The sequence below is a fragment of the Mustela lutreola genome, chromosome X (genome assembly GCF_030435805.1).
Source record: "Mustela lutreola isolate mMusLut2 chromosome X, mMusLut2.pri, whole genome shotgun sequence".
In the NCBI taxonomy this organism is placed as follows: Eukaryota; Metazoa; Chordata; class Mammalia; order Carnivora; family Mustelidae; genus Mustela; species Mustela lutreola.
This window is the reverse complement of record NC_081308.1, coordinates 36,704,392-36,727,806: the sequence shown is the minus strand read 5'-3', so window position 1 is coordinate 36,727,806 and position 23,415 is coordinate 36,704,392. Positions and strand designations below refer to the sequence as shown.

Below are 23,415 nucleotides of genomic sequence, written 5' to 3'. Positions count from 1 at the left end.
TTTTTTTTTTTTAGGGCAGTTACAACTTGATTCAAAGGCTTTATAGAAAAAAAAATCCTTTTCAGTTTTTGAGAAAAGTGAAGAATTCTTTCAGATAGGACAGTATTAATCCACAAAGTAAATACTAATAGCAGTTAAGAGCCTGCATGTGTGCTGTACTGTGTTAGGTCGTGTTGCCTTTGTTATTACTACTGTCTCAGTGTTTTAAACAAACAGCAATGGTTTTCCATTGCCCCAGAAGTGTCTTTATGTACACCTACATTTGATAATGAATGGAAAAATTATGGGACATTTTGATGGGTTTGGTACTGATCTGCAGGTATCAATGATACATATGTATCAGACAAAGAATGTTTTTCTGTGGTTCTGCTGCTCATACCCAAAGAAAGAAAGAAGGTGTTAAAATGATCAAAGGCAAAGAAAGATTTTGAGGTTAGACCAAAACTATATGTTTATTCAATGTAGAAGATAAAGGGAAAAATGGAAGAAAAGCTGTAATTTTCCTACCTAATTTCAGAAACTTAAAATTTGGGACATTTTTCAGAAACTGAAAAAGGTAGCTCGAGTATAGGTATGGAAAGGCTTCCTCTCGTGATTGAAAACCCACAAGGTTAACCACATTTCAGCAGAAGATAAGACTATAAATCAGTTCAGAAATGGTGACAAGATCCAAGGAGGATAAATTGACCCGTTGAGCTGATGGGTCTTGCCTCCTGGAGACCTTGGCTAACAGATGCCTTGTGCTTTCCAGCAAACCATTCACTAGGTCCGTCCGAGCAGATGAGACCCCGGGTGGAGGTGTCGAATTCCTGCTCAACCACCTCCTCTCTAAGCTTGTGCCAGCTCCTCACAAGGCAGCCTATTTCTGTGATAGTTTGTTTTTTTCCCCTTGTATATCATTTACTTCAGGGTATAGGATCCCTGAGAGCCCCTTCCTCAAGGCCAGGGATCATCCCTGTTTTCTCAGAAGCCCCTGCCAGGCACCTGGCAAAAAGCAGGAATGTTCAATAAAGATTTCAGTGACTGTCTGACCCGACAAGGATCAGGTTCTTGTCTAACCTCCATACCCATGCATAAACCACAGGCAGCTTCTTGTCACTGTTTCTCCTGCATGTTTCCATGCAGTAAGTCAGGCAGAGCATAGACTTCAGAGCCAGACACGCTGGGGCTGAGTCTCGGTTCTACCATTTCTAGCTGTGACCTTCCTTGACTTCTCTGAACCTCAGTTCCCTGTCTAGGAAGGTCAGGTAACATATCTACCTTACTGCGTTGTCCTGAGGATGTGCCTGGCGTGTAATAAACAGTTGAGAACTGGGAGCCCCTGTTATGATGATGATGATGTTTCCTTAGAACTTAATTCAGGGCATGCTTTGTGGATGTTTTAAAATGAATCAAATATAGACATGCCTTAAGGACATCACAGCACAGAAGAGTGACCTAGCATACCTGTAGGGTCACCCATGGAGTATGCACGCTGGTGGGACAGGAATTGCGTGGAGCTCTGGGGTTCACAGTTGAGCAAGTGGTACAGCCAGAACTGCTTCCAGGTGGTTAGACTTGCCATCTCGGTATCCACTAGATACAAGGTGGTTTTATTTTCATCTCATAGTATTAATAAACTGCCACTAGATGATGTATCCAGGTAAGCGATACTGGTAGAGACCGTAAAAACTACGTAAGATTCCATTAAGGTAATGGAGTGAAAATGATAATTGGGTTTCTGTAGTATCTGTTGAATTTCTTTAATGTACAAAAGACATTTCATTGGTATTTCTGTCATTGCAGTTTTGTCAAGTCCAAAAGTTTAGAACTGGCTTTAGTGACCCTATAAACCTGGTATCATTTAACCCTGCTATTGATATGCTGGGGCCAGTGTTCCGTGGGACAATTGGAACTAATTTTTTCACATCATCCCTTGTTTTACAAGGCTTTCAGTAAGGGATGATGAGAGAGCTGGCTTTGAACTAATTTACGGAGGGTTGTTTTGTTTGGTTTTGTTTTCCCTGCTCAAAACAAAGTGAAACTCACAAGAAGAACAGGTAGAAGGAAGTGGATTTGGTTAATACATTTTCAGGAACAGAAAGAGAAATGAGGACTGATTTGTCCTTTGTACCTTTGTTTATCCTACTTGATATCCACTTAATGTTTTCAGTGAAAGAATATCAAGAGCCTGGTAGACATAATTACTCAAAATTTGAAGTACCCACAGTCCCTTCAATAGGTAAATGGTAAGACTTTGGTACTACTCAACAATAAAAAGGATTAAGCCATTGATACAACAACCTGGATGTATCTCCAGAGGTCATCTTGGGTCAAAAAAGCCAATCACAAAAGATCACATACTGTATGGTTTCATTTATATAGCATCCTCGAAATGACAAAATTATAGAAATGGAGAACAGATTAGTAGTTGCCGAGGGTTAAGAGAGGATAGGATAGGAGGAAATGAGGATGGCTATAGAAGGGCCAAGTGAAAGATCCCTCATTTGGATGGAAATAATTCTGTAGCTTGCCTCTGCCAATGTCAGTACCCCAGTTGTGATGTCGTGTGAGTTTTACAAGATGTTACCATGGAGGGGAACTGGGTAAACATTCCATGAGATCTCTCTGTATTATTTCTTACAACTGCATGTGAATCCACAATTATCTCAGAAAGTCAAATTTGTTTTAAAAAAAAAAAATTAGCCACAGTAACTTCCACGTGGATAACCACTTGATCTGTGGCTTACACCCTGAATCATTCGCATAATAAAAGCATACTGCAAAAAGCAGTTGCTTATATAGCAACTTTTTTTCTACTGTAAAAAACTTGGAACATATGGACAAGAACAGAATGAACTATAAATAGGAAAGTAAAAAATCCCTGCTGTTATGCTTTTGGTGTATTTCATTCTGTTTTTTCCTGAGTTTGTGTATTTTTTTTCAGTCATAACTGGGAATGTACAATTTATGTGGTTTAGCATTCTTCTTTCTTGAATTTTATATCATACGGATTTCTCTAGGTCTTCAAAATTTTTCAAAAGTAATTTCCATTTGGTTATTTATTCCATTATATGGTTGTTCTGTATTTAATCATTCTCTAAGTATTTGATATTTTCTCCCATTTTATATGATAAATATCCTCATACGTAAATCTTGGTTGTGTTTCCTATTTTTTCCTTAAGGTAGGTTTTTGTAAATGAAATTACTGAATCAAAGTACATGTGCATTTTTAAGGCTCTTTTTCATACATGTTACCAGATTGCATTCTGGGAAAGTGATACTAATTTACATTCTCACCAATAAGTGCATGTGATTGGATGAGGTCCAAGACCAGAAGCAATTAGAAACAGCATAGAGTTCCAGAGCAGAAAGATCCAAAATTTTTCCTTATCTAAAGCCAAACTTCTGAACCCTCAGCACTGTTGACATTCTGGGCTGCATAATTCTTTCTTGTGAAAGGCTGTTGTGAGGCTTGTAGAATGTCTAATAGAATCCCAGGCCTTATGCACTAAACAGACAGTAGCACAAACCATCCTCCACGACCACCACAGTTTTGATAACAGAAATATCTGCAGACTGTCAGATGTCCCCCCTGGGAGGCAAAATCACCACTGGTTGAAAACTGTTGATCCAAGACTTACACATGCAATGAGGCATTTACTGTTAGAATTTCTCACACACTAATGTTCCAATGCCTAGCCTCTTAGGGTTCTTTCTCTGGAGTATGTATGTGCATGTTGTCTACAGAGTCAAATAAGCTTAGCATTTCTTTAAGGCTGTGTAAGTGACTTTGTTGCTCCCCAGTATGTATTTTTCCCTACTAATACCTCTCTGGATTCCTGGTTGTAAGAAGAAATTTAAAGAAAGTGATCCCACTACCATTTCTTAGCCCTGCAAGAATGAGTGGCCCTAATATTTAATATGGTATTTGGAAGTGTCAGTCAGTATGCTCAGCCTTTGTCTTTGTCTTTTGAGTGAAAAGGGCCCAACAGATTGAGAACAACTTGATTACCTTAACTTCATAAAGGAAGGAGAAAGAATGCTAACTTAAGTTTGAGCCTTAAAAATCCTAAGAAGCTGGGGCACCTAGGTGGTTCATTCAGTTAAGCATCTGACTTGATCTCAGCTTGGGTCTTAATCTCGGGGTCTTGAGTTCAAGCCCCACATTGGGCTCCACACTAGGCATGGAGCCTACTTTAAGGGGGAAAAAAAATCCTAAGAAGCTTATTTTACTCCGCAGGAGGACCCATCCTTCAAAGGTTTTTCCCTCAGAGCTACAGGTGGCTTTACCTTCAGTTCTTGATAGGGTATACTGGTACAGAAGGCTCACCTGTGTGATTTCTGTAATATTTCAAAAAACATTGTGGGGTAAAAGAAATGACACACTCTTCCCAATGTATAACTTGCTGCACCCAGATCTTTCAGTAGCTCAATTATAGTTGACACATTTCGTTAATTCAAGTAAGACCAGCTTCAGTATACTTCCAAAAATGGAAAGCACACAAATACATTGTCACAGACAGAAACTCTCTGAAACTACTCTATCCTTAAGCAATATGAAGTTCATTTAAGTCTATCCAGTGAAGTCATGAACCTTTGAAGTTATGTTTGTTGGTCCATTGTGCTGAAATGTAAGATTGAGGTTACAAAGGTTAGTTTGACATTGACTTTCTGTTCTGGCTCTTTCTTTTCTGTTTGTTCCCCTTAGGAGCAGTCTCACAGGTACTGGACAGCCTGGAAGAAATTCACGCACTTACAGACTGCAGTGAAAAGGACTTAGATTTTCTACACAGTGTTTTCCAGGATCAGCATCTCCACACACTACTAGATGTAAGTCTGTCTGGGTTTTTTTTTTAACTTATTTATTTTTACTGAATTGAATATTTAGTGTGCCTTTTTAAAGTTACATGAATTTCTAGACGTCCACCATAACAGCCCATTTTCAGTCTTAAGTCTGTGAGAAATGTGGAAAATCATCCCCTTTAGATTCATAACTAAAATAAAATATATAGTACAAAAGCAATATAGCCTAGCAAGTCACTGTAAAAAGAATTATATGTGCGTATATGTATATATATGTGTTTCTCTTAGAAGAATCCCTCTACTCTAGAACACTCCTGAACAGATACAAAGATGCACGGATGTGAACATTAGACTGGGGTAAGAGTGAACAGAGGACAGCAGGGAAATAAACCATGGCCTGTGCACCCCTAATAAGGAATATTGGGCAGCAGGTGAAAAGAATGAGATGGGGGGGGTGCCTGGGTGGCTCAGTCGGTTAAGCATCTGCTTTTGGCCCAGGTCGTGATCCCAGGGAAATGAGGAAGGTTGGTAAAAGGGGACAAGCTTCCACTTATATGATGAGTAAGATCTGACACTCTAATATATAACTTGGTGACTGACTATAGTCGATAATGCTATAGGATATGATGAAATCTGCTAAGAGAGTAGGATTTAAATGTTCTCACAGAGCGTGTGACTGGCTCAGTCGGTTGGACGTCCGACTCTTGATTTTGGCTCAGGTTATGATCTCAGGGTCATGAGATCAAGCCCCTTGTAGGGCTCTGCACTGGGTTTGGAGCTTCCTTAAGATTGTCTCTCCCTCCCTCTCTCTCTCTCTGCCCTTCCCCACCTACTAACTACGCGCATGATCTCCTTTTAAAAAAAGGAACTTAGGTGTTCCTACCCCCCCCAAAAAAAGGTTAAATATATGAGGTGAAGAATGTGTTAATTAAGTTGATTGTGGAATCCTTTCACAGTGTACACATTTATCAAATCCTCACATTGTACAATTTACATATATTACAATTATGTATGTCAGTTGTCCTTCAATAAAGTTAAATGCACTCAGCAGGATAAGGAAATGTGCCTTCTCTTTAGTGTAATTAAGTAATCTGAGGGTATTTTCAGATAAGTTTAATTTTGAGTAACTGTTATTTTCCTCAGGTACCAGAAAGCCTTTGAAATGCATTCCATTTAGTGGAGAGCTCTTAACATTTCTTCCTCTTCGTAATTCATTGGCTTCATTATCACTGACTATCCTTGCTTCACAGGATGCAGAGGGTTTTTGCAAATGTGAATTTCCCACACAAGTCCTGCTCTTTAGTGGAACTAGCAAGTGAGCTCTTTGAAGGAAGCTGTAGCGGAACATGGAGATTTGATTTATTTCAGTGGTTAGGGCATTGCTAAGATCTACTGACCTTTTAGATCAAGGACCTTTTGCCTTTGAAAGGCTCAGAGAAATCCAAACTAGTTTTCAAGGTTATGTTTTTCTGACTAATGGAACAAGGTATATGAGTCTACCCAGCTTGAGACTGCAGGGGAAATGGAAGAATATTGCTAGCTTCTACAAGGAGGGCCAGAGAACTCAGACACAGACTGGACTTTGGAACTGAGCCAGGCCATGCTTATTGCCCAGTGCTAAGCCCTTCAGACCTCACTGAAAACATGTGCTTTGAATAACTGCAGTGTTCTCGGGTCGACATTGTCACAACTTCAGAAGAGACTCCTAGGCGTTAGGAAAAACATGCTTAAAGTTCATTTGGATTTCAAATTATAAACTTAAGAATGTGTCTACAGTGTCAGGATCTGCCCTCTCAGTGCATCTCAATTGGGAAAGGAGTGCGTGGACTGAGAAGGCGCTGTACCCAAGAAAAAGATGCCATGTCTGCAGAATTTTGCAGACAAATGCTACATGTGAACCCCCACCCCCTAAAATGACTTGACCATAAGGCCGTCCCTGGGCAGTGCTGGGTTCTGAAGATCCAAACTGACCCATCCTTCAATGAAAAGCTATCATCGTGAATGATCTAAGCCATCATTGGAATGTGCTCTCATGATCTAGAACCCATGAATATAGTTCATTAAGCTCTTGTCTCAGAACTAACAGACTACATTTCACTAGTACAATCAGTGAGGTATTCAAGTAGCTGCCATATAGAGAAATGTGATGATTAAAACAATTTTTTCATACTTGAAGTGCTTAACTAAGAAGGCGCGTAGTATGACCAACTCTTGAGAAAAAGCTTTTCAAACTTTGACCACTCATTTCTCTTCCTTCTAATGTTCCATAGCCCGTGCTTGGATTGGAATCATTTTGTTTTACAAAATCAACACTGGTTCCTTTTGGGGTTTTGGGGGGTTTGTTTTTAAAGATTTTATTTATTTATTTATTTGACAGAGAGAGACAGCGAGAGAGGGAACATAGCAGGGGGAGTGGGAGAGGGAGAAACTGGCTTCCCACTTAGCAGGGAGCCCAATGCGGGGCTCGATCCCAGGACCCTAGGACCATGACCTGAGTGGAAGGCAGATGCTTAACAACTGAGCCACCCAGGCTCCCCAACACTGGTTCCTTTTTGAAGGATCCCAAGTAGTGACACCTAGTAGCATAGTTTTGTGGACCATGGATTGATTGTCACTTAATCCCACGGAGCCATTTTGTGAAATGTTTTTATTACATTTAAATAATTCCTGTTCTTTCAGCAACACTCTAAACAACTGTTTGATGTCCTCAGTTTTAAGCTGTCAAAAAGAAACAGGATTAAGTTCCTACAGGAGACTACAGATCATCTAGTACTTTATTTTTACTAGTCATGCCTTCAAAATAATAAGCTTGAAAATGTGAAGAAATATTATTAAAATTTGAAGGAAACAAAACATCTGTTGTGTTGAGAGAATTTACATTAAAACACAAGGAGAAATATTGTGGTTGTACTGAGAGGGGAAATGCTTTCTGATCTGAATTCTAGTAAAACACACCTGGTTTAATCTGTAGTGAGAGATTAGGAAAAAAAGGAAACCAATCCAGAAATTTCTAAATGTTTGCTCCCCAGCCAGTTGTACCTGGCATATATATGCCACTCCTCATTTTGGGGAGAGAGATAAAGAGGCTTAATGAAGAACTGTGTTTGGCCCAGCTTGGTCCATATGTCTGCTTTCACAAATTATAAGCCCTGTGCAGAGATGGTCTGTGCATAAAATACACAGATCAGTTTTACTAGGAAAAGGTAGTTTGGCCTGTGTATGAGTTTGCTGAGGCTACCACAACAAAGGGTCACAAACTGGGTGGCTTTAAATAACAGGATCTATTCTCTCACAGTTTGGGAGGCCAGAAATCCTAAATCAAGGTGTCAGCAGGGCTGTGCTCCCTCCAAAGGCTGCAAGGAAGCTTCCTTCCTTCCCTCTTCCAGCTTCTTGTTGCCTGTGATACCTGGGGGTTCCTCGGCTTATAGATGCATCCATCCAGTCTCAGCCCCCGACTTCCCGTGGCGTTTCTCTCTGAATGGGTGTGACTCTGTGTCTTCATGCAGCCTTCTTATAAAGACACACCAGTCATTGAATTTAGGGCCTGCCCTAATCCAGTATGACCACATCTTTTTTTTTTTTAAGGTTTTTATTTATTTGACAGAGAGAGAGAGATCACAAGTAGGCAGAGAGGCAGGCAGAGAGAGAGGGGGAAGCAGGCACCCTGCTGAGCAGAGAGCCTGATGTGGGGCTCGATCCCAGAACCCTGAGATTATCACCTGAGCCAAAGGCAGGGTCTTAACCCACTGAGCCACCCAGGCGCCCCCCAGTATGACCACATCTTAATTGCATCTTCAAAGACCCAATTTCCAAATAAGGTCACCTTCTGAGGCTCCAGGCAGACATGAATTTTGAGGGGAGAGTATTCAGCTCACTACTATGTGGAAAACTGACTTTGCCCTGAATTGATTCTTCAGGTGTGAGTGTAACTTACACAAATTTAACCTTACCTGGTCACTCATTAAGTGAACTTTGTTGGGAATTGGTGTTAAGGTGTACTTGGGTCTTTTAATGGTAGTCTGAGTTCGTTTTGGGTTGCAACTTGTGTGTGATACATTGGGTTGTCAGATGACAGATGCATTTTTAGACTGAAAAATAAAGGATTTTTCAGTTAAAAAGTATTTTGCAAATGTTATTTGGTGGTGATCCTCGATCTTCTCAATATCTCATGGAAATTTTCCTGTTGCAGAATAAATGTTTACTTTGTAAGTTAACAATGTTATGAAACATTGTTAAATGACACATTTCTCTCTCTCTCTGCCAAACTTTGACAACTAGTTTTAAACATTCACCCACCATCTGTCATACCTCTGAACAGCTGTTAGCATTCATTACAGATTGCTGTTTCCAAAGTAAATGTGAAGCCCCACCTAATTAAATTATTTTTGTTGGACATCCTAAAATTATCTTTAATTTGTGATTAGATTAATAGAGCAGACGTTCACTGCAGTAGCGACTTAACACTTTATATTGATTTATATGTAGATTTTTATTATAGATTAATTGATATTTTAAAGTACTGCATTAGAAATAAATCAGCGTCTGGAATCCTCCATATTTTGTATTACCAACATCTTTATTGTAGTTTTTTAATGTTTAGGGAGCGTTAGAGAGGTTTTTTTTTAAATCCAGCACTGGAAAACTACAACTCTTGATTTACTCTTTTGCTTTTTTGAGATGATATTAAATTAGTAGTCCTATTTTGGAACAGCTTATTTTTAGAACTCAAAGGTTTCCTAAAGTGGGAAAAACTGGAACTTCTGCAATGATTTGATTTTTCCAGCAATTTGGGGTTTAAGAAGTAAGTTGATACACTGTTAAGTTTGGATGTTTAAATAGATTACCAGTCAGGAAATGCCAAAGCTAAGTTTCCCATGAATTCGTATTCCAGTCGAGTTAGACTTAACTGTCTAAACTATTAAGGCCTGTGGACCTGCTGAACTACTGGGACCTTCTCAGGGTCCCTGCTAGTCTTGAGCATGAGCTTCAGCAGATATGAAAAACCAGCTGGGTAGTGGGCCAGTGGTATGCCTTTGTGCTACTTACCTCCTGGGGCTGGAGACTGAAATGCATTGCTGCTCACTGTGGGTATAAGGATCTCCCTTTCCACTCTTTCTAACTGGTGGGCAAAAACTTCCATATCTGTTTCTATAATATAGATAAACTAGTATATAACTGTAACTAATGCCCAAGTATTAGTGTCAGTAGAAAATTACCACATGACACAAAATTCCTAGGGTAAAGAGAACTAGAAATAGCATATATCCTGAATATTTTCAAAGTAGTTTTTCTTCATTCTTAATGAAGATATCAACAAACCTAGCCAAAAAAAGAAAGGCTACTAAGTATATGTTCATTCATTAAGCAGCAGTAGTAAACAGATACAACCAGAAAAAAAGCAAGTATTGTCTACTCTTACCATTTCTTTTTTTTTTTTTTTTTTTTTTTTTTTTTTTTTAAGATTTTTTTTATTTATTTGACAGAGAGAGATCACAAGTAGATGGAGAGGCAGGCAGAGAGAGAGATAGAGGGAAGCAGGCTCTCCGCTGAGCAGAGAGCCCGATGTGGGACTCGATCCCAGGACCCTGAGATCATGACCTGAGCCGAAGGCAGCGGCTTAACCCACTGAGCCACCCAGGCGCCCCTACTCTTACCATTTCTATTCAACATTGTGTTGGAGGTTCTGGCCAGTGCAGTAAAGCCAGAAAAAGAAATTCAAGGTTATGCAGATAAGAAAAGAAGAAGTAAAACCATTTTCTCACAGAGATATGTTCTTTTTTTTTTTTAATTTATTTGACAGACAGAGATCACAAGTAGGCAGAGAGGCAGTCAGAGAGAGAGGAAGGAATGCAGGCTTCCTGCTGAGCAGAGAGTCCGATGTGGGGCTCGATCCCAGGACCCTGGGATCATGACCCGAGCCGAAAGCAGAGGCTTTAACCCACTGGGCCACCCAGGCACCCCAGAGATACATTCTTGTATGTAGAAAAGCCTAAGGAATCTACCAAAAAAATCTATTAGAACTTGGGCGCCTGGGTGGCTCAGTGGGTTAAGCTGCTGCCTTTGGCTCAGGTCATGATCTCAGGGTCCTGGGATCGAGTCCCACATCGGGATCTCTGCTCAGCAGGGAGCCTGCTTCCCTCTCTCTCTGCCTGCCTCTCCATCTACTTGTGATTTCTCTCTGTCAAATAAATAAATAAAATCTTTTTTAAAAAATCTATTAGAACTAATAGGCAAGTTCAGCAAGACTGCAGGATAAAAGATCAATATACAAAAATTAACTGTATTTCTACATAGTAGTAAATCATGTGAATGTAACTACAAAATCAGTAGTTTTATAAGTAGTAAATCATGTGAATGTAAAATTAAAGGAATACAATACCACTGAAAAGAATAAAATATTTGGTGACTTGAACAAAAGAAGTTTAGGACTCACACACTGAAAACTACAAATGGCTGAAAGACAGTAAAGAAGGTCACAATAAATGAACCATCACTCTGACTATAAACAGCTTTATCCAGTCTCTGGGAGTTGTCCCTGTGTCCTGACACCAGTCCAGCAAAACCAGACTGCCTGCCCTCAGCAGTGCCCAAAGCCCACCATGAAGGGGTCATCCTAGCAGATTTCACAGAGTCAGCACACTGACTTCCTCTTCTCAGCAGTTCATACTAGGGCTAAGAACTTACCGCTTACTGACTTGAGAATGCTAAATTTGCTTTTCTGTCCCAAGAACTGTTTTTATTAACCAGTGCATTGTTGTGCCTCATGAAAGAAGCCCAAACTGACTTTTTTCTAATTTAAAAACACTATGAGGGACGCCTGGGTGGCTCAGTTGATTAAGCCGCTGCCTTCGGATCTGGTCCCACATCGGGCTCCTTACTCAGCGGGAAGTCTGCTTCTCCCTCTGCCTCTGCCTGCCACTCTGCCTGCTTGTGCTCTCTCTATGACTGATAAATAAATAAATAAATAAATAAATAAATAAAGTCTTTTTAAAAAATTAAAACACTATGAATTACCTAATTTTATCTGTTTTTTCAATTAGGGGATTACCCTCTCAGAGCAATGTGTTTCAGCTATTCATTTCTTTTACATGCAAATACATATTTGTCATTTCCCAAAATTCAGATATGACCTAATACCAATATTTTTGCCTTTTTACTGTGGTAAAATATACCTGACATAAACATACCATGGTAACCATTTTCAGCGTACGATTCGGTGACATTAAGTACGTTCACACTGTTGGCGCAACCATCACCACCGTCCATCTCCAGAACTCCTTCCAGCTTCCGCAACTGAAACCCCTGTACCTATGAAACAGCAACCCACCAGTTCCTTCTCTTCCCCAGCCCCTGCTGACCACCACTCTACTTTCAGCCTCAGGGACTCTGACTAGCGTAGATACCTCTTGTAAGTGGAATCCTACATCATTTGTTCTTCGATGACTGCCTGGCTTATTTCACCTCATCTAGTATCCTCAGTGTTCATTCAGGCTGTAGCATGTGTCACTCTCTCCTTCCTTTTCAAGGCTCGAAACTGTTCCCTCGTAGGTATACACCACATTTGGTTTATCCATTCACCCAATATGAATGCTTTTTGATAGACCACTGTATAACAGAGAAGACCAAATTCTGAAAACTAAGCCTGTTCAGGAGTAGGGAATCCAGCCTTCATTCCATCCCCTGGGCAGTTGCTCTCCGTGGGGCACCATGTTAACTCCTGTGTTCTACATCTTTCTGAAAGGAATGTGTGATTTTCACTGAAACTATGATTAACCATAGGAGTCTCTCTGGTTCCCTTATTTGTTCAGACGAATTACTTCTTAAAACAGGGACTGGAATGTACTCTGAAATACCAAGAGTAATGAATCAGCTTGTCCCTGGTCCCAGTGTTGGCCACTGAGTGCCCCTCTCTTTTTATGGCACCACAGTCAACTTTATCAGAAGGCAGAGGAATGTTCAAAAAGCCATCACAGTGCACAAGGCCTGATTCTTCTTCATGCTGTTCTCAAGGAAGGGAGGATTTTTCCCCCAGAAAGGAATGTGACATGCTCACTTGAAGAATATTTGATGGGGTTGGCTTGCAGCATTCCTAATCCAAGAACATAGCTGCTTTCTCCTCTTTCTGGCCGATCTAACACTGTCTCATTAAAACCTCTTCTGCCGAACTCATTTGTTCTCTTTTAACTTGCCGCAATAGAAATCCATTTTTGCAGGGTGCCTGGATGGCTGAGTTGGTTAAGCATCTGCCTTGGGCTCAGGTCATGATCCTGGAGTCCTGGGATCAAGCCCCAGGTAGGGCTCCCTGCTCTGTGGGGAGTCTGCTTCTCCCTCTGCCCCTCCCTGCTTCTCATGCTCTCACTCTCAAATCTTTTAAAAATAAATTTTAAAAATTTTTTTAAAGAAATGAGGCTTCAACACTTCTTTAATGTTAGTGTTTTAATGGGAAAGAAATTCATATCCTAGTGAAATTTCTCATAGGTAGGCAGATGCTTGTATCTGGTATTAAAAAGTTCCATATTTCAGAAAGCTTGAGTAAAAGCAGAATAAAGCCTCCTGCATCATCTAAGTGGTGGTGTTCCCTTATGCTTTCTTTTGCTTGCTCAAGAATAGGCATTATGAGGGCACCTGGATGGCTCAGTGGGTTAAAGCCTCTGCCTTCAGCTCGGGTCATGATCCCAGAGTTCTGGGATCGAGCCCCACATCAGTCTCTCTGCTCAACAGGGAGCCTGCTTCCCCCTCTCTCTGCCTGCCTGTCTGCTTACTTGTGATCTCTCTTTCTCTGTCAAATAAATAAATAAAATCTTTGAAAGAAAAAAAAAAAGAATAGGCATTATGATTTGTTTCTTACCAGGCTTAATTTCAGAGTTAATTGCCAACTGAAAAAGGCCGACAGAACAGTCATGTTAGGTCATCTGAGGCCACTGCTTGAGTTTCTCAGAAAGAACTGTCAGCTGCCCAGAATCTGCCACAGTGGCCTATATTGTTAGGCCACCGAAGGGATGGTCTTTTTAGACGGAACTAGGAGCTCAAGCAAGTCTTAATTTCTTGGTTTCAAAAATAAATCTCCATAAGTTCTAATGGGCAGGAAACAAAAGCAGCTCTGTACACAGACAACTAAAACCTAAATCAAACAAGGGCCTCCTTTGGGGTACTTTCACTGTCAAAATCCGCAGTATTTTGTATCCCTCTGAAGAACTCAAATTGGCCCAGGTGAACTGATTGTTCAGTTTCCTTTTTTGCTATCAGAGGAAAACTTCCATAATTGATTTAGTTACAGTAGCATATGAGTAAGCCAGCTGGGCCCCTTCTTAAGACTTCAGGTAAGGTTATATACCCCATCATGATTTTCTAAAGCTTGATTTAAGCTAGTATTTCACTACCAGACCATTAGGCTAACGTTTTCCTGAAACATCTAACTCAAGGGCTCCCAGGACCATTCTTACTGGGCATGAAATCAGATACGTATTTCTAACTTTACCCAAAATAACCTGGGCCATAGCAATGGTGGGCAGCCCCTGAACCTTTCTCCAGGGTAAATCTAACTTCCAGGAGCACCTGGGTGGCTCAGTCATTAAGCATCTGCCTTCGGCTCAGGTCATGATCCCAGGGTCTTGGGATTGAGCCCCTCATCAGGGGGAGCTCAGTGGGGAGCCTGCTTCTCTCTCCCACTCCACCCTGCTTGTGTTCCCTCTCTCGCTAAGTCTATCTCTATCAAATAAATAAATAAGTCCTTTAAAAATAAAATTTATGAAATTTAGCTATTTACATGTTTTCTGACTTTTCAGAGGGAAAGTCAGCACAAAATAGAAATTGTGAATGATAGCGCGCAAATGAAATGAAAGCATATTCTTCAAATGAATGGAGTGTATTATCTCCATACAAATGGAGATTCATCTGTGAAACTAATCTTTGAGGGCTTCCTTCAACTCTTTTTTAAAAATTAAAATGATTTTTAGAAGTTTTATGGAATATTAATTCTTAGGAAAAACGATTTTCAGTGCAGAGAGGAAAGGTATTTTTTTAATCCCATAAAAGAAAAATGTCCTGGGTGGTTTTAATTTCTTTTTGTAAATCATAATATCTCAATGCATAATCATTCTTAGATTTGTGAGCAGGATAGGTTATAGAAGTTCATTGCAAAGTTTCATTGTAGCTTCTTAAATTTTTGAAAACCCCATTTTATATTTTTTATCTTACATTAGTCATCATACAATACATCATTAGTTTTTGATGTAGTGTTCCAAGATTCATTTTTTGCATTTAACACCCAGTGCTCCATGCAGTACATGCCCTCCTTAATATCCATCACCAGGCTCACCCATCCCTCCTCCCCGCTCCCCTATAAAACCTTCAGTTTGTTTCCTGGAGTCCACAGTCTCTCGTGATTCGTCTCCCCCTCTGATTTCCCCCGCTTCATTTCTCCCTTCCTTCTCCTAATGTCCTCCATGCTATTCCTTATGTTCCACAAATAAGTGAATCCATATGATAATTGACTTTCTCTACTTGACTTATTTCACTCAGCATAATCTCCTGCAGTTCCGTCCATGTTGATGCAAAAGTTGGGTATTCATCCTTTCTGATGGCTGCATAATATTCCATTGTATATATGGACCACATCTTCTTCTTATTTTTTCTTTTTTTTTTTTTTTTAAGGACCACATCATCTTTATCCATTCATCTGCTGAAGGGCATCTTGGCTCTTTCCACAGTTGAGCTATTGTGGACATTGCTGCTGTGAACATTGGGGTGCATGTGGCCCTTTTCACTGCATCTCTATCTTTGGGGTAAATACTCAGTAGTACAATTGCTGGGTCATAGGCTAGCCCTATTTTTAACTTTCTGAGGAACCTCCACACTTTTCCAAAGTGGCTGTACCACCTTGCATTCCCACCAACAGGGATAGTGTAAGAGGGTTCCCCTTTCTCCACAACATCTCCAACATTTATTATCTCTTGCCTTGTCCATTTTTGCCATTCTAACTGGTGTAAGGTGGCATCTCAAGGTGGTTTTGATTTGAATTCCCCTGATGGCTAATGATGATGAACATTTATTCATGTGTCTGTTAGTCATTTGTATGTCTTCTTTGGAGAAGTGTCTGTTCATATCTTCTGCCCATTTTTTGACTTAATTATTTGTTTTTTAGGTGTTGCATTTGAGTGAGAAGTTCTTTATATATACTAGATAGCATTCCTTTATCTATAGTGTCATTTGCAAATATGTTCTCCCATTCTGTGGGTTGCATCTTTTTTTGTTGACTGTTTCCTTTGTTGTCCAGAAGCTTTTTATCTTGATGAAGTCCGAGGAGTTCATTTTCACTTTTGTTTTCCTTGCCTTTGGAGACGTGTCTTGAAAGAAGTTTCTGTAGCTGATGTTGAAGAGGCTACTGCCTATGTTCTCCTATGTTTTAGGACTTTGATAGATTCCTGTCTCACATTGAGGTCTTTCATCCATTTAGAGTTTATCTTTGTGTATGGTGTAAGCGAATGGTTGAGTTTCATTCTTCCGTATATAGCTGTCCAATTTTCCCAGCACCATTTATTGAAGAGATAATCTTGTTTCCATTGGATATTTTTTCCTGCTTTGTCAAAGATTAGTTGACCATAGAGTTGAGGGTCCCTCCATATCTGGGCTCTCTACTCTGTTCCACTGATCTATGTGTCTGTTTTTGTGCCAGTACCATGCTGTTTTGGTGATCGCAGCTTTGTCATATAGCTTGAAATCAGGCAACATGGTGCCCCCAGCTTAGTAGTAAATCACCTTTTCATAGTAAATCACCTTTCCCTCACAGTTTGCCAGATTTCAAACGTATTTTTTTAAAAGTATTGTTGAAGGGCGCCTGGGTGTCTCAGTGGGTTAAGCCTCTGCCTTTGGCTTAGGTCACGATCTCTGGGTCCTGGGATCAAGTCCCACATCGGGCTCTCTGCTTGGCAGGGAGCCTGCTTCCTCCTCTTTCTCTGCCTACTTGTGATCTCTCTCTGTCGAATAAATAAATAAAATCTTTAAAAAAATACTGTTGGATATCAACAGCTGCCCCAAGGTTCACCAAAAAGAAGTGACACACTGAAGCTTGTTTCTAATCACTGAGCTTCTTCAGATAACTCAGAAACTGTACAGAAAGTTCTATTTTAAATAAGATGCCCTGTTTCCAAGGGCAAGTCATTCCCATTATTGTTATGCAGTGTAAATCCATGAACAGCATTATCATCTGTTGTACCAGGATCACAGACACACTTCATTACATACTTTTCAGGTAAATATTTGACTCTTAAAAATTTGAATTCCTTTCCAGCAGGCAGCTTGTTCAGTCTCTTTGAAGGAAGTGGTAAGAGGGTGGTTGCTCATGAACTTGAGTGGTGTTCCTACAACTCTACAAAGCCATTCGCTATTTGGCCCATGTCTGCAGTCTCGTTGCAAAAGTTATCTTCTTATCTCAGCCAATACGCATTCTGGTCCTGAGATTTGGTTTCCTCTGTGCTAAAGTTAGTGGGACATACAACCCCATGAGAGTAACTTTATGGTTCCCTGCCAACCATTCCATTTTAAATGTTGATCTTGCTGAATGCTGCATATAAACCGGGAACAAAACAAAGGCTTCTGTTTGAGGGCTAGAAACCAGAAGAGCATGAGATATGATGGCGTATGGTTTAAAAAAAAAAAAAAAAAAGAGGAAACTTGATTTAGTGTATTGGATGTGAATAAAAAGTGACATCTTATCAGATTTCATCTTTATGTTTGGAAGTACACTCTCAGGAAAGTTGAATTTAATATTACCACCAACTTTAGTCCACTCTGTTTAAAATAGCCCATCTCCAATGTAGAATTGTGGCCTCCTAACAGAACTGTACTTCTGTTTCTTAAGGCAGAAAGATTAAGCATGTGCACCTAGCTGTGTGTGGCCATATCTGACCCAGCGCCAGAGACGAGCAGAGAATAGTGTGTCTGAGACAGCGTCTAACAGTCTGTTCCCCTTATATCTGTCCACATTTCCTTGTTCTGGGCTGTGTGTGTGTGTGTGTGTGTGTTTTAATAAAAAGTGCTGAAGTTGGGGAACCTTAACTTCATTGGAAAGAGAGAACAGTAACTCATTCTTGTTTTCTCTCTAGGGATAACTTTTTTCCTAAAGATTTTTATTTATTGAGCAAGAGAGCAAGCATGAACAGGGCGAGGGACAGAGGGACAGGGAGAAGCAGGCCCCCTGCTGAGCAGCGATTCCCAGGCCCCTCTCTAGGGATAAATTATTAACATTCTTCCCTCCTTCTGCCTCATCTCCTACTCCTCAGCTTTACAAATACACTTGATACCTTTAAACTGAGGGTTACCAGAGGGGAGGCAGGCAGGGGAATGGGGTAAATAGGGGATGGGATTGAGGCGGGCACTTGTGATGAGCTCTGGGTGATATGTGGAAGTGTTGTGTCGCAGTGGTACACCTGGAACTCATATAACACTGTATGTTAACTGGAAGTAAGAACTTAGGAGGCGCCTGGATGGCTCAGTTGGTTAAGCATCCAAGTCCTCAGTTCGGCTCAGGTCATGATCTCAGAGTCATGAGATCGAGCCCCGCATCAGGTGCCACACTGTGGAGGCTACCTAAGATTCCCTATCTCCCTCTTCACATCTTCCCCCACCCCCACCCCACCACACTCACTCTCTGTGGGAAAAAAAAAAAGAAAAATGAAACAAAGTTCAAAAACAAATACACTTGATATCTTCAAATAGCAGGAAAGCAGATAGCAGAAAGAAATATATTTTACCATTTCAATCCACCATGAACTTAAGCTTCTCGAGCAGGGGTTGGCAAACTGTGGTGCTCAGGCCAAATCCTGCCAGCCACCTATTTTTGGAAATAAAGTTTTATTGGAACACTGCCATGTCCATTCACTGATGGGTTGTTAATGGCCGCCTTTGCATACACGGCAAGGCTGAGTGGCTGACAGAATCCTTACCGCCACAAAGCCTGAGATATTTATCACCAGGAAATGAATAGAATTCTAGCATTCTTTAACAGGGCAAGGTTTGCAGTTGATTGGCTAATATCTTCCAAATCCTATTTAGTATATTTTTTTCCTACAACCTGTAAGTAGCATTCTCTACAGTTCCCTCCCCAAGTATTTGCTAAAGGTTGTCTCCCTGGCAGAAGACTTGTGTGTTCCTGAATTCTGATATAAAGCAAGGAAGTCTGGTGTGAGAGAAAGGATGGCACATCAGGAGTTCACGGTCTGGTCGCTGCTGTTGTGCCTACAGAACCTTGAGCATGACACTTCACCTCACTGGACCTCTGCTTCCTCCTTAAAATGGAGGAGCTGAAGAAGCAAATTAAATTACCTTTAAAAACGTGGAGGAGCTGAACCATATTTGATGAAGTAAATCAGCCTTGAAACACACCCAAAAGAAATATGGTCAAAATAGATTTCTTAATTTTGAGGGAAAGTTTTAACTATGCAGGAAGGACCAAAGATAAATGATACCTGGTTCCTAAAGAAACAAGCTAAGAAAGTATTTCTAGTCTGTTTATTTTTAGGTCACTCTGAAATTTTTTTTGAAATATCTATTTCCAGTTCCTCTGCACTAGCTAAAATATGCCTTTATTTTTTAAAGAAACATGTATTAAGCATCTCCAGTGTACTCAGCCCCATGTGAGGCACTGTTACTGAATGTCAGGGAACTCAAGAGTCTGGTCATGGAAAAGAGAAAGCAACCCTTAAACAGCATGTTCCAGAATCCTTTCCCTCAGGCAGCTAGGGTCCTCTTGGCTATCAATGCGCTCGATGTGGCAGTCGTCAGATGCTGGCTTTGTCCTGGGTTCTGCATCATCAGTGGACTCTGGAGCTGGCCTCCGCAGCACCCTCTCAGCTCCTGCACCCAGCCGTTACCGCACAGCTAATTATTTCTGGATCCCTTTGCTCCGTGCAGGCAGCCCTCTTGGACAGGGCTCCATCAAGATGGCTACAGCCGGATCACACTCTGAGGCAGCTCCTTGACTCATGGGAAACACACACACTCTGGGAAACACTACAGGTGTGGGGTGCCCTACCGCCAGCCTCACCCTGCTGACAAGGGCTGCCCTGGGTGGCCTCCGGCCAGGAGAGAGGCAGGCATCGATGTGTTTTTACTCGGGACCACAAACGTCACCTGTCAAGCCGCCCCAAGGACTCTCTCACAGTACCCCTGGTACACCGAGATGGGCCTCCTAAATCACTGCCACTCGGCAAGCATCCCTCCAGAGAGTGAGATAATGAGCTCTCGTTACTGGTACCTCCATTTTCTGAGTGTGGTTCTCGTGGAGCACTGACCACCCTTCACTGGCATGAGGAAAAAGGCAACTCCCTCTGCCCTCCTACCCAGGAGGAAGGAAGGGGAGATCAAATACTTGGTCTCCTCATCCTGTGACTCCGACAGACACCAGACTTCTGCCTCTGTAGGCAGAACGGGGCATGCGGGTGAGTACGGAAGGGCCGTTTTGGCTGCCTTCCAGCAAGCCCTAGAAGGACGGTCTGGCCCTGGCAGCTTTCTAGCATGCTCAGTGCCACTTCCTTCCTATAGGTCTTTGTTCTGGGCTCCAGCTGAAGGTACAAGAGGTACAGAGGAAGTCCCAAATCATATCATTCTAGATAGTCTTTATACATGCTGCAGCCTTCCTTTGTTCTCAAAGCCCAGCCACGTCTCACTTACCCCCGCGCCTTCACAAAACCACCTACACTTGGACTTTGAATCCCTAAGAACGAGAACTTGAAAAGCTACATATTTCTCGGACCACGGTTTTAAAACACTAACGTTACATTGCATTAAAGCATTCCTCCATGGAGGACTTTTTCTTTACCTGCTTTGCCACATTTTTAAATGGTCTGTATTTGGGCGCCTGGGTGGCTCAGTGGGTTAAGCCTCTACCTTCACCTCAGGTCATAATCCCAGGATCCTGGGATCGAACCCCACATCAGGCTCTCTGCTCAGCTGGGAGCCTGCTTCCCCCACCCTAATCTCTCTCTGCCTGCATCTCTGCCTACTTGTGATATCTGTCAAATAAAATCTTTTAAAAATAAATAAATAAATGGTTTATATTTGTTGTGGATATCGCTAAAATATTTTGAGTCCCAAAGGCAAAAACCCAGTCCCAGAAATTGAAGAGGAGGAATGAAGGTTGGCATCTTATGCATGCATATCCAGATAGTCTCCAACTCGGGGCTCACTCAGCTGAGATCTCTTCCAGTTGATAGCGCTGGGAACCATACTACTCTCAGGTTCTCAACAGGATCCAGCTGACACAGGTTTCTAGGCTTTGGCTCTATGTGTCTTTGGAATCTGGGAGTTTTTTGAGGATAAGACTGTCCTCTTTTTCATTTTCATAACCCCAGTAAAGAGAACTGCACGGCCTAGTACATAGTAGGAGCTCAGTTGGTGGATGGATGGATAGATGGAGGAGACAACAAGGACTCACTTCTTTTTTTTTAATTTTATTTATTTATTTGACAGAGAGAGATCACAAGTAGATGGAGAGGCAGGCAGAGAGAGAGAGAGGGAAGCAGGCTCCCTGCTGAGCAGAGAGCCCGATGCGGGACTCGATTCCAGGACCCTAAGACCATGACCTGAGCCGAAGGCAGCGGCTTTAACCCACTGAGCCACCCAGGCGCCCAAGGACTCACTTCTGATGGTGACAAAGTGAGCCCCGTTTCTCCCTGCCCCTTCCTGCCATGGTTCTTGCTCACCCTTCTGCTTCAAGAGCAGCCAGTTGAGACTCACCGTCTGTTCTTAGCATCCATTGTGTCCAGTAACTGCTGGAACTGCTCCAGTCCCGGGATCTCCTAGGAGCTGGAGGGGCAGAGCCCAGTGCCCCCACCTCAGACAGAAGACCCCTTCTTTTAATTCCTTCTACTGCTTCTGCCTTTATGAGAAGCACCCAACCTCTCCCTCATTCCACCACTAGTCCCACTGCACTTTGGGCAAATACGTGATGAACTGAATGAGGCCAGACCAAAGGAACAGAGGAAAATTTGGTCTGAGCACTTTTTTGGAAGCAGGGCCCTAAAAAATGTTGAAACTCCAGGCATCTGTATGTCACCTGTGAAGTGGCTATAAACCTAGAACAGCGGTTCTCACTTTACTACCCTGTGCCTCAGTTTCCTCATCTGTAAAGTGGGAAAAATAAAGGGTATCGACCTGATAGGTTTTTTTTTTAATTAAATTTATTTATTTTCAGCATAACAGTATTCAGTATTGCCTGAGGTTAAATGGGGGAATATATGTTAAGAATTTTAACTAATAACTAACATCTAGTAAGTGTTCAATAAAAGTAGTAATTCTTGTTGTTGGTATGACTACTGTTACTCTCTGGAGTTAGCACTTGGTGCGCGACTCGGTGGCTCAGTCGGTTAAGCATCTGCCTTCAGCTCAGGTCATGATCTCAGGGTCCTGGGATTGGGCCCTGCTTCAGGCTCTCTGCTCAGTGGGGCGTCTGCTTCTCCCTCTCACTCTCCCTCTATGCTCTCTCTTTTTCTCTCTCAAATAAATAAAATCTTCTGAATATCATAAGAGAAAATACATTTAGAGTACTGTGCTGTTTTTATTAGGGGGGAAAACAGAGTAAGTAGACCTGTGCAGTTCAGACCCATTCTGTTCAAGGGTCAACTGTATAATATTTTAAACAGCATTTTACTAGCCTACTTACAGTGTGCATTTAACCTCTCATTTAGTAGTACTTTCTCAATGCCCTCATTTAAAAATGGTCACTGCTCTATCTTCACATTGTTCTCATTTGTCATCTTTGTAATTAATTTATGTATTTGTAAGGCATTTTTATGTATGGTGTGGCCCAAACAAATCGTAAGGCTTTATCTTGCATCTGTATGAAGAAATCTAACTGTAACCTGAAGGATGTATACAGTCAGTATTTGACCTGTACACGAGCATTGTGGTACACAGGAGGAGGGAAAAAAGAACTAAACAGGGTCGCCGGGGTGGCTCAGTAGGTTAAACCTCTGCCTTCAGCTGGGGTTGTAATCCCTGTCTGTGAGGTGAATAAATAAAATCTTTAAAAAAAAAAAAAAAAACTAAACAAAAACCAAGCAGGAAAAAAAAACCCACCTATTTTAGAGAAGTTAGGAAATAGACATTGGCAGACTGGCCAAAATCCATTTTAACTTTTCACTTTTCAAAGCAGACTGTCAAATGAGCCATTTTGTTTGAGGTAGAAATTAGTATTTTAATTACATTTCCACCCTACCGAGATTTTTCTTTAAAGAATTAATTGTCTTCAGAAAGTCAAATTTTGGATCAGTTAGATTTGTGGCGTTTTTGAAATATATTTAGATTCTTCTCAGTGTCTTCTCATGCTCTGTGAATTTGCAAATTCAAAAGGAAAAAGTTCATGTCCTTCACTTCCTGCTGAAGGTTGCCAGCACTGATACTGTTAATAAACAGCCCTAGTAAAACAAGCATAAACCTTTTGTGAGAACATTCCTTCCTAGAAGGAGTTGGTTTGCCCTTTCCCAAGATTTCAATTTCGTTGAAAATTCTTTCAGACATGTCTTGGCCAGAAAGTGTTCTTTCATTTTGCTCTAGATCCATGTTAGTGAATGTTGCTTCTATCAGAGGCAACAAAATATTGCAATTCTGAAGTAGTGATCGATTTTAAATGAG

At 41.2% G+C, this 23,415-nt stretch overlaps 1 protein-coding gene across 13 annotated transcripts in view; it reads left to right on the top strand.

The window, feature by feature from the left end:
• Nucleotides 1-23,415, top strand: part of CASK (calcium/calmodulin dependent serine protein kinase) — a 358,718-nt gene that overhangs the window by 282,165 nt on the left and 53,138 nt on the right. For all 13 annotated transcript variants that reach the window (XM_059158566.1, XM_059158573.1, XM_059158569.1 and 10 more), the window contains one exon: nt 4,691-4,812. In XM_059158566.1, coding sequence (XP_059014549.1) covers nt 4,691-4,812 — 122 coding nt within the window. The remainder of the gene's footprint in view (nt 1-4,690; nt 4,813-23,415) is intronic.